The sequence below is a fragment of the Gastrolobium bilobum genome, unplaced genomic scaffold (assembly GCF_033153095.1).
Source record: "Gastrolobium bilobum isolate Gb01-03AN ecotype WA unplaced genomic scaffold, APGP_CSIRO_Gbil_v1 utg6879, whole genome shotgun sequence".
In the NCBI taxonomy this organism is placed as follows: Eukaryota; Viridiplantae; Streptophyta; class Magnoliopsida; order Fabales; family Fabaceae; genus Gastrolobium; species Gastrolobium bilobum.
Genome location: NW_026898846.1, coordinates 245,959 through 258,258, shown reverse-complemented (window position 1 = coordinate 258,258; position 12,300 = coordinate 245,959). Strand labels below are relative to the sequence as shown.

The 12,300-nt window shown below is 38.8% G+C and overlaps 1 protein-coding gene across 1 annotated transcript; it reads right to left on the bottom strand.

Moving 5' to 3' along the window:
* Nucleotides 1-5,414: 5,414 nt before the first annotated feature.
* On the bottom strand, nucleotides 5,415-8,017 carry LOC133284697 (glycine-rich RNA-binding protein 4, mitochondrial). The gene is made up of 4 exons (XM_061481774.1): nucleotides 7,855-8,017; nucleotides 7,684-7,752; nucleotides 5,813-5,919; nucleotides 5,415-5,744 (listed from the first exon to the last, which is right to left on the bottom strand). The coding sequence occupies exons 1-4, from the start codon at nucleotides 7,988-7,990 to the stop codon at nucleotides 5,637-5,639; spliced, it is 420 nt and encodes a 139-aa protein (XP_061337758.1). The 5' UTR covers nucleotides 7,991-8,017; the 3' UTR covers nucleotides 5,415-5,636.
* Between the last annotated feature and the right edge of the window lie 4,283 nt (nucleotides 8,018-12,300).

Here is a 12,300-nt window from a genome sequence, read left to right as displayed (position 1 = left end):
TGGAAGCTTGTAAAGACTAATACTTTGTTGTTGTAACGTTGCAAAGTTTTGTAAATCCATTTATGCATTGTGTATTATGTCCTCCCCAACTTAGTATATAAATGTGTATGTAATAGGCATGTTTTTGGTGCCCAACGAGATGTAATGAAAGCTGTTTGTAATTCTTGAGTTGATGTATTCTAAGAAGTGCTCAGTCCAATATAATTGTTAGGCTGGATCAAACACAATTGAACTTGCAATGCTAAGTGTCTAGGGCTTGTCTAGGGTTGTTGTTGCGAGATACGCTTTTGAGGGATAGACGTTTGGCTGGCGGGATGAGTTCCAAGATGTTTGGGTTGCTTAGGATGCTTGTGGTGTTTTGGGGAGACTGGGGGGAGGTACTTATAAGGCACTATAATAGCTATAACCTGATTAATTAATAAATTACATGTAATTAAGTAATTAAGCGTGTATTAGTGGGTTGAAAGAAGTAAAATATATAATTAAATGAATTAAGGTCAATTTTGAGGTAAAAAGTGCAGTCAGTGAAAATTATGGGGAGAAATGTGTGTAGATAAAAGTACCCAAAATATAAAAGTAAAAGTAGAAATATGACTGAAAAAATGCCCCAGACCAATGGGTAGAGTTTGAAAGTGATATAAAGTCATTAGATAGATAAATTTTTACCGGGCTGAAAGTTTCCTACCTTATGTCAAGTGTAAAACAAAGAATTACTCTACCATTTGCTCATCTCCTTCGCATGGAAATAGAGAGAACCGAGAATCCATAGCCAAAAGCTCCAAAAACCTAATTTCTTTATTTCTCAACCAAATCTTTTGATTCTTGGACCAATCATGCTTAGAGTTGAGAGGCAAACACAACTCCTAATCCATAATCTACCAAAAAGTCTTGTATTGAGAGAAAAAGGGTGATGAAAGTGGTGACCCACTTGTGATTAAGGGGCTTTGAGAGTGATTTGATTTGCTTGGAGGCTTGCAATCCCTTCCTTGTATGATCCTAGGATTGAAGCAAGTGAATCATCTTTGATTGACCAAGAACCGGTGGAAGCAATGAAACTTGACTTGGTTGTTTGAGTGAACCAGGTGTTGGTGTAAATTTTGTAAGATTGTGGCTTGAATTCAAAGTTTGATTGGTTACAAACTTGTTGGTGAACAAAGGTTGGATTGGAAGCATTGAGGTAAGCCCTCGGACCTTGGGAATTGATCCCTTTATTGTTCCACCAAGCCCTGATTGGGTAGTTGTTGTTGATGGTGTATGTAAATACAATAAAGTAGTTTAATGCTTTGTTATACGTATGTGTATGCACTGGGTGTGGCATAGGATGGTGTTTCCCTATGTTTTGGATGTTGCATGACGATGCGTAATTCATACTTTGTAGTTTAGCTGGCTAGTAGGACTATTTGCTTCTGAGTATCCTTAGGACAGCATGAGAGCTTGAAGGATGACTCCTGGAGATGTTTGACACACTGCATGGATATGTATTTACTGCATTATTTACTGTTATTGCTATTATATTGTGAGTGAACTATGGAGTGGATAAATGCTCCAAGGACCCCTAGTTTACTGAGGTATATTTGTATATCTCACCTTGTTTTGTGGGGACCCCTTTCAGATACAGATGTTGCAGGAGCCTTTGTGACAAATGGCCGAATTTGGACTAGAAGTCATATGTTGATAGCCGGTCATTTTGAATTGCATCTTATCTAGGATTGTGGATCTATATGTTATGTACATTGTCACATGTATATGTATATTTTGAGGCCACATGATGTATTTTGGAGGACTTAGTGCATGATCATTGTGGTAGTGAATGCCTTGTAGTATATGGCTAATAGCTTTGATCATGTCCCTTTTGTAGCTAAGTCCTTTGGCATATAATTATCTTAAAGAATATTGTTGTAAATGATTCATTGTAACAATGATTGAATGTGAACTATGTTTTCTTATTTTGAATTGAATGATAAATTGATGAATATGGTGGGATATGAGTGCCATAATATGTGATGGATCATTGTTGGTCATTCTAGTTTATTATGTACCTAATTCACCCAATGCTCCATCATGTTATGTGTCATTTTGCAGATTGAACATGTTTTTATCTGTCGAAGTGCGCTTAGGGCGCTTAAGCGCTCTTGGTGGCCTAAAAGTACCAATTTCCTCTGCCAGTGTGTGCTCAAGCGCATTGGAGCGTGCTGAAATGTGCTATCATGTGAAAAAAGGGTTCGAAGAGCGTGCTTAAGCGCGCAACCCGTTTTTAGAACGAACGTAGGTTAGTAAAATTGGCATAACTCGAGCTATAGAGCTCCAAATTGAGTGATGTTTGAACCTATATGAAGCTAACGCATAGAGCTATAACTCTGTAAAATATTAGAGCCATTGGATGAGTATATCAATGTCAGTTTAGGATTGAAGTTGATGCTTCAATTCTGAAAGTTTGATTTTGTTAGCTACGTTGCGAGTTTAATAACTCCGGCTATACTTAACCAAATAGTTATTGTAATATCTTTCCGGAAAGCCCTAGACATCTGGTTTATCAAAATGAAAAGGTTAAAGTTAATGGTTAAGTGTAGTGGTCTCAGTTTGGAAAATGTTACATGGTTATAATTACGGTTTTGGTTATATTAAGTACGGTTTTGTTTTAAAAAGTAAATGAACAATATTTTTGTGAAAAGTTTATCCGTAGTTTTAATTAATCAATGTAATTGTAACTGTGCTTAATATCATAAGTAATGATAACATTTATGGGTGTACAACGAGGCGTTATAGGCACTCTGATGCTTAAGTCAGTAAGAGTTCAAAGTGTTCAAGTAATGATGGAAGATGATCATACTTGGGCTTAATGTCTCTCTATATATGTAGTAGATGAGCATCATTGTTATGTTGTCTTAGTATGCCGATATTCATTCTCATTAGTGGGCAGAGGTAGTCTTTACAGGCTATCTCATGTATAGGATGCGTAATGTCAAGCTAAGTCTTGTAGGCGTAGTTATACGCTCTTGTCTGTCCTCTAGCCATTAGCTATGGGTGTGGTGGTAAAGTGCTGAGTAGCTAATATCGTGTGACCGCAATTTTATCAGTTGCTGGTGCCATTTGTCAGGAGGTTGCAGGGTCATCAAGATACGTGGGATGACCGTGTTTCCTTCCCCATAATACAATGGTCTTTGGGTCTCAGGCCTTTCACTGGTTGAGCCTTGTAGTCCCGCGTGGAATAGCTCTAGATCAAGAAAGATATTTGATGAAATTATGTATGTTGCATATAAGAAAGAATCTTTCAAATTTGGACAGCCTTATGCGGATATGTCTTTTTCCCTATGAATTGGCTTAGGTATGAAATGGAACAATATCCCCCGTGGGACCAAAGTGTAATAATGGATTTTATAGGTTTAGTGCACTACAGCACTACATCGCCATGTTTTAGGTCATTGGACAGATTGCACTTTATAGCCAAAACCTTGCGTTTCTAACAGTTTATGTTTCCAACGAAGACAGATATCCCTTTTCTTTTCTTACCATAGCCTAAAAACATGAGTGAACTCTTTTAAGTCCTGGTAAATGGCTCGAAAGCCCTATGTTTACAAGCTTTTCCTTGAAAATTTCGCTAAAGGGAAGAAATGGAATAATGTATTCTATGGATCTGATCTCGTGCTTAAATATGATGTTGGTTTGCCTGAAATACTAGTGAAGCTGTTTTCAGTCCTTGGGTAGAATGCCTAATATAATTTAGGGATAAGTGTGTATCATTTTAAAGGATGTAAAGTTGTGTCATTTTAAGTGAGAGAAAGAGATAGATAAAGGAGGAGAGAGAGTGAACAAAAAAATATAAAGGTGTGGTCTCACCTCTTTGTGAGAGTGAAATGATATAAGTTGTGTCATTTAAAAGGACAAACACTTTTCCCTATAACTTATATATTGAATTCTGAGTAAGTTACAGATGATTATCATAATTTCTTTCTTTCAAGTCTTAGGTCATGGGTGCATACATAGAAATATAGTATATGAGATAAATAATAAATATAGTATGAGTGGGAGTTAGCAATGTTGAAATAAGAATTTGAAATGCCATGAGTGATGAAAGGTGTCTTGGTCCATAAATTAGCTTCATCTCAGCCATTTACTTGAGTAAATGCAGGATTCTTACTCGAGTACGTACTTTGATTTACTCACCATAATGTTCCATGTTTTAGTGGGATAAATTTTTGGATGAACTATCTAATGAAAATATATACCTTAACCCAAGTTCGTAGTCCTTAGGGTGCGGCATTACATAAAGTGATCTTACCAATCTTTAAAAAAAATTAGTTCATAGAATTTTTAGTAAGTGGTTTAAGGGCTAGCCTTTAACTTGTATATCATTTTCAAGAACCACCTTTGGGTATATCCAAGGAAGCACGGACACTTGTAAAAACAGGGAGAGTCGTGTCTGACACGCTCCGACACGGCGACACGCTCCGACACGGTGTCGGACACGCGGTCAACTTTTTCCGACACGTTGACCATTCCGACACGCGAATTTGACCGTGTCCGACACGGTCAAATGGCATTTTCGTAATTTTTTATAATTTTTTAAAAAATTAAAATATATTAATAAAGCTTCCACCTGATCATATCAATTTTATTTTTTTGTCTTTTTCCCCCCTTAAGTAGATAAGAGATCATCTCAGTATCATTGTTGTCAACTCTTATCACGCTCTTGTTGTGTCTCCTTCTCTCTGATATCTCTCTCATATGATTTGATCTTTCTATCTGATATTATATCTCTTTCTCGTCCCATTTCTTATTTTATTTTTATTAAAGCTTCCATTTTTATAACATGTTGATGGGTATTATTAATTTAGTTTCATTTTTTTGTTAAATTATTAAATATTAAATGAAATATACACTATATAAATTAAAAATATTATTTAATATTAAAACGTGTCCCAACGTGTCGAAATCCGCAATTTTTTAGAATTGACGTGTCGGAGTGTCGTGTCGTGTCACGTGTCGCGTGTCGTATCAGTGCTACATAAGGTATATCCATGCTCGATTATTAATTATAGGGTAATATTACTCTCATGTAACATGAGAGTAGTTCTCTCATGTTACAAGAGAGAATTCAAGTAGGACCCGCTATTTAAAAGCAAAAAAGAAAAAGAAAAAAGAAGGGGCACGATTTTCGAAATAAGAGAAAAGGAGATAACTACCTCATGTAAAATGAGAGTAGTATTTCCCTTAATTATATGCCTAGGATTATTATTATTGTTGTTATTTTATGTCTTTATCGTGCATTTCATTTACATCTAGAAAAAAAATTCGAAATCTTTATATTTTAACGTTGGAACACTATATTTGTAAAATACTGGAATCAACATGGGATATTACAGAAGAAAATAGAAATCCTGTGTTAAAGACTGATACCCCAACAGAACATCAAAGCATCAAACATGATCTATCGTATTGCAGAAACTTTCTCAATGAACAATACAATGATGACCTGACTACAGGACTGCTTCAATGCAGATTTTAAAAATCGATTGAGCAACCTTCTTCAGCTGCTAGTAAATGTCATTCTCTCCTGATTGTATATGACAACCAATTCAAGTTTTGTAACTATCAGCTAATGTGTAATATATGATTCACTGTCACAAGAATTTAGTTCAGTGCCTGTTTAAATGTCCAACATCTGAAAGTCGAGGAACTACAACAGGTGCACCACGGGCCTTTTCAAGAGCAAAATTTATCCTCAATGGTCTACCTAACAGTGCCTGCAAAGAAATCACCATCAGAGAGAACCTCAATAGGTAATGATAATAAGATATTCTTGACGTCTTACTTTTCCATCCATTGCATCCTTTGCACATTTGGCATCATCTTCATTTGTAAAGACGACAAATCCAAAGCCTCTAGATCTGCCACTGTCTTTATCATACACTATCCTAACTACAAGAAAAGGACTCCACTAATTAAGAACATATGATTGACACAATAACAGAATAAAAAATAATTATATTGTACAAGGAATGAATGTGAATCAATGAAAGGAACAGGTCAGATGGTGTCCTAAAGGTGTTTCCAAAATAACTAAATGGCAACTACAAGCTCTCAACATTTTTATAGACCATACGCAATGCCCAACCAGAGCAAGAGTTAAAAGACTTCCACCGTTGAATTGCCAGATGAGTATGGTTCAAACAATACTGGACGGGATTGATGTTTTTTCATTACCAGTGTCCCAAGCATAAATGAGTACAAAATTCAGACACATCATAGCTGTAGCAACACCTAAAGTTTTGTTGCTATTCCTTAAATTCCTTGCATATAATTTGTTAAATTTAATCTAGAATATGAAGTGCACACATTTAGAATCCTAATCCAACTAGACAAATAACAGTTGAGGATCTCAATCTACACATTAAAGATTCACCAGATCCAGTTCATAGTCGGTCATGCCAATCACAAACCCTACAGTAGTCTTATTCATTATTTTCGTTAAATACCCTTTTGCTGCGTACATCCTCTCCGTTTTCTACTTTCTTAGCCTTTTAAGTCCTACCCTTCTGAATCCTTAACTCCATTCAAATATTCATAGTTAAGCTTAGGTATTAATACCACCCGCCATTCATGCATGAGATAGCAGAACTTCACAATTTGTATTAAGAGAACATCCTTCAGCTAAGCTATCAAAGCTGTACATTAAACATAGTACCAAACTAATCCCCTTCAAGAAGGTATTTAGCTTTCTTTCTTTCTAATTCCATCAGATGTTAGTTCATAATTCACTCAAACTATAATAACTTTCTAGTTTACTCATTTTCGGAAGAATTTCCACTTATTTTTTTGATAAGATCAAATTTCTACAACTAGATTCTCATAAAGTGAGAGCGAGCCTTAGGTTGCTCCTTTGTGACCGGAAGGTTATAGGTTAGAGTCTAAAAAAGAATCTATTTGCAAAAATACAAGGGTAAGACTACGGATAATCAACCCTCACCTTTTCGCTAGCAAAGTTAGGGAGTCCGTTTGCACTCAGATTTGCCCTGTGCCTTTTACATTCACATAAAGTGTAGGGTCTACCTTCTTGTAGATTTCAAATACTACCATCAAAGCAAAGGGATTTACAACATATTAAGCAGGCATACATATGAATTTTGGTGCCAGTGTCACCATGTTAGAGCTGGATGTATATCCATATCCATTTAGTTTAATCAAATAGGTGCCGTAATTTGGTGTCAGTTGCTTTCGGTGGACGAGGCACAAATAATAAACTTATTGTCACATTTACATTGGTGAATGCAAACACACAATTAGTGTGAATTACATGACTATACGTTAAATTTGTGAGAGAGAGAAAAAAAAAAAAAAAGACCGGCCAAAAACTGAGGTGAGAATAAACAAATGGCAAAATTTAATCAAACCAATAAAAAGTATAAGAGATGAAAGGTGAATAAGCATCAAGCACGGATTCAAATAGAATGATATCTAAGTCCCGTTAACATCAAGCAGAGATAGAAACAGAATGATATCTAAGTCTCCCCAGCTTAAGCTGGTTATTAAATTTGATATTTTTACACAGTCAGTCGTTCATTACTTCCAATTTCTTAACAACACTTTATTGAGGCAAATCATCAAACACGTAGAAGCATATATGAAAACTATGAAAATGGATAAAAGGACAAAGACCCAGAAAAATATTCAAGCTCATATTACCTTCAGTGACATCTCCGAACGAAGAGAAAGCGTCTTTGAAGGACTTTTCGTCCACTGACCATGACAACCCTGAAACACCAGCAGTGTCAGCACTGAAGATCGAACACAACAGGAGAAGAAAAAGAGAAGAGAGAGAGAGAGAGAGAGAGAGAGAGAGAGAGAGAGAGAGACCTCCAACAAAGAGCTTATTGGTGGAAGGAGGAGAGGAAGATAAGGGTGGAGAACAGTAGAATCGCCATTGAGAAGGTGGAACGCGGAGCTTCGTCGAAATGGTTGTGGCAAGTAACGCCAGAGACTTCTTATTCATATTTCCAAATATGATTCAACAATCAATTTCGTCTTGTTCAGATATGTTTCAATATTATAAATGGAAATATTACTCACTTCTACGGGAGGTAACTTATTTCATTTTCTCTCACTTCGATTTTCGCACCCCACTTTTTTTTTTCTTTTTCTTTTTTCTTGTAATGGTGAGACCCACCCATTTTCTTTCTACCACGTAAGATACCTATCTCATGTGAAAGGAGATTAATAAAACCCTATTATAAAAGCCCGATCGGTGGCAGTGTTTACTCACTCGTTTAACCTGCACGACTCGGATATATATACGGGTCTTTATTTTATAATGTTACTTGAAAGAAATTTCTATCATGCAACAAAAAATAATAATAATAAAAAAATTGGATGATACACTTTATTTAATGATTATATTTTGTCATGTCTTAGTATAACCAAATTATTTTTCTTACAACATAACTCTTATTTATCCCTATATATATGAAAATGATCTTTTAACACCGGTGAAATTTGATACCTCATTTGATAGTCGTTAGATCAAAAAAGATCAACAACTCTGATTTGTAAGCAACTGACATCATTGATATTGGGTGATGTGACCCTGACCACATATGTTAGGTGTCGACTTGTGTTGAAAGATGTAAGGCATGTTTCTGACATGCGATTGAACCTAATCTCGATAGGCAAGTTTGACGATGTCGGGTTAGTGAACTACTTCGGTAGTGTTAGATGGAAGCTGACCAAAGGAAACTTGGTTATTGCCCGAGGTAAGAAGGAAGACTCCTTGTACGTGATGCAAGGAAAGATCAATGGCGGAAAAGCCAATTCTGTCCGAGATGGACCTAGCTTGGAGCTATGGCAGAAGCGCCTCGGCCACATGAGCCTGAAAGGGCTCTAAATCCTGCACAAGAAAGGATTACTGACCGGGTTGAAAGGCCAAGCGTTGGAGAGTTGCACGCACTGCCTAGCTGGAAAGCAGCACCGTATTTCTTTTGTGAGACCAGATCAACCCAGAAGACGCAGGTATATTCTTGATCTCGTCCATACTGATGTATACTCCATGTCAGAGAGATCTCTTGGAGGAGCTCAGTACTTTGTTTCATTCATTGATGACCACTCCCAGAAAGTGTGGGTTTATTTGTTGAAGTCTAAAGACTAGGTACTCCAATCCTTTAAGGAGTTCATGCAATGGTTGAAAGGGAGACTGGCAAGAAATTGAAGGTACAATGGTGGTGAGTATTGCGACCCTTTTGATGCATATTGCAGAGCAGCCAGGATCCTACTTGAAAAGACGCCCCCAAGACTCCATAGTTGAATGGACTTGCTGAAAGGATGAACAGGACTATTGAAGAGAAGGTCTGAAGTATGCTATCCAATGTCGGATTGCCGAAATCATTCAGAAGAAGTTTGGACAGGTCGGAAAGCGACCTATAATCAATTGAAGGTGTTTGGATGCCGAGCTTTCGTGCATATCCCTAAAGATGAAAGGGCTAAACTTGATGCGAAGACAAAAGAATGCATCTATCTTGGTTCGCCGAGATGTGAGTTCGGGTTCCGACTGGGATCTAATCAATAAGAAGATCGTGAGAAGCCGAGATGTGATCTTTCATGAAGATGAGAACATTCATGACATCTCGAAGCCCAAATTTCGGGTTACTGTCAGACGTGAAGAATCTACCCCTCTTGTCCGAGCTGAAGCAGGGGGAGAAAATCAAGAAAATAAAGAAAATGATGACAAGCAACAAGCTGATAATGACCAGGATACTAAGGTCCAAGATGATGATGAGATTCGGGATGAGAATGATGAACCGGGTTCTCAAGCTGAAGAACAACCGAGATATCCATTTCGTGAAAGAAGACCCTTTACAAGATACCATCTAATGAATACACGTTGTTGAAGACGGTGAGCCTCAGAGTTATGCTGAGGTTGTGACGAGCTCAGAGAAAGAAGAATGGGAAAAGGCAATGCAAGACGAGATGAAGTCTTTGCACGAGAATTAGACTTATGAGCTGATCAAGTTGCCGAAAGAGATACGAGCTCTGAAAAACAAATGGGTCTACAAGATTAAGAATGAAGAGAACGGGAAGAAGCCGAGATACAAAGCCCGGATTGTAGTGAAAGGCTGCAATCAGAAGAAAGGAGTAGACTTTGAGGAGATCTTTTCTCCTATGGTGAAAATGACCTCGGTCCGAACCGTGTTAGCCATGGCGGCTTCGATGGACCTCGAGGTAGAACAAATGGACGTGAAGACGGAATTTCTTCATGGTGATTTAGAAGAAGAGTTATATATGGAGCAACCTGAGGGGTTCCGAGTTCCAGACCAAGAAGACTTGGTATTTCAGTTGAAGAAGAGCCTTTATGACTTGAAGCAAGCACCTCGGTAGTGGTACAAGAAGCTTAAACCATTCATGACTGATCATAAGTTTGAGAAGACGGAAGCTGACCACTGCGTATTTGTGAAGAGGTATGATGCTGGAGATTTTTTGATTTTGTTGTTATATGTTGACGACATGCTTATTGTAGGGAAAGAAAAATCGAGGATAGTCGCCCTGAAGAAGGCGTTGAGCTCGTCCTTCGCAATGAAGGACCTCGACCCTGCAAAGCAGATACTCGGAATCAAGATTATCCAAGATAGACAAAAGAAACTACTGTAGCTGAGTCAAGAGAAGTATATTGAGAAGATTTCGAAGAGATTCAGCATGGACAAAGCCAAAACAGTGAGCACCCTATAGCCGGACACATAAAGCTGAACCAGAAGCAATGTCCGAAATCTAATGAAGACAAAGATGAGATGCTGAAGATCCCGTACCAATCCGCCGTCAGAAGCTTCATGTACGCAATGGTTTGCACTAGACCCGACTTGGCGTATGTTGTTGGAATGGTAAACCGGTATTTGTCAAACCCCGACAAAGAGCACTGGGAAGCAGTGAAGTGGATCTTCAAGTACCTCCGAGGTACGACCAACTTATGTCTCCGATTTGGAGAAGGCAAAGCCGAGTTGCAAGGCTACTCGAATTCTGATTTATGGGAGATTCTGACTCGAGGAAGTCGACGACGGGATACACGATGAGATTTGCCGGAGGAGCTGTCTCTTGGCAATCAAGACTTCAGAAATGTGTTGCACTATTGACAACTAAGGCTGAGTACATTGCCGCTACTGAGGCAAGCAAACAGATGTTGTGGATGAAGAAGTTCCTCATGGAACTCGGCCATGATCAAGACAAGTACGAGCTGGGTTGCACAATCAAAGCGCAATCCATCTTGCGAAGAATTCGACCTACCACTCTCGCACTAAGCACATTGATGTGAGGTATCACTGGATACGGGATGTGGTGGAAGATGGAGAGCTCGAACTCGTTAAAGTGCACACTGTAACGCCTGGCAACTTGCAAAGATCAACGACTGTCCCTACACACTAACACGAGACTTTTTAGCATGCTTTGTCCTCACTCGCACACTTCCTGGGAAAACTTCCTAGGAGGTCACCCATCCCAGAATTGTCCCAAGTCAAGCATGCTTAACTATGGAGTTCTTCCGTTCCGGGCTACCGAAAAGTAGATGCATCTTGTTAGTATAGGTAGTACCAATTAATTCTTATAAGTTATTCCCAACTGTACCGTCCTATACCAGCACAGTCTCTGGAATCCCTCTCTTTCGGGTATTAATTCGATTCATTCATGTACCCCCGTCGCTGGAAGCCTTCCAGGAGCCGCTCTTTGTCCATGCCTTTTCGCACCGGCGATCACTCTCTGCCCTCGTCAGCTCCCGGGATGTGTATATGTCCACCAGCTTCCGCCTGGTTCGTCCTCGAACCACACCGTACTGGAAGAGAGGCCCTGCTCTGATACCACTTGTAACGCCTGGCAACTTGAGAGGATCAACGACTGTCCCCACACACTAACACGAGACTTTTCAGCATGCTTTGTTCTCACTCGCACACTTCCCGTGAAAACTTCCCGGGAGGTCACCCATCCCAGAATTTTCCCAAGTCAAGCACGCTTAACTATGGAGTTCTTCTGTTCCGGGCTACCGAAAAGTAGATGCATCTTGTTAGTATAGGTAGTACTAATTAATTCTTATAAGCTATTCTCAATTGTACCGTCTCATACCAGCACAGTCTCTGAAATCCCTTTCTTTCGGGTGTTGATTCGATTCATTCATGTGTCCCTGTCGCTAGAAGCCTGACAGGAGCCGCTCATTGTCCATGCCATTTCGCATCGACGATCACTCCCTGCCCTCGTCAACGCCCGGGATTTTACACACACTGACCAAAATTGGTCCGACATGATGACAAAGCCGGTTCCAACAAGAAAATTTGA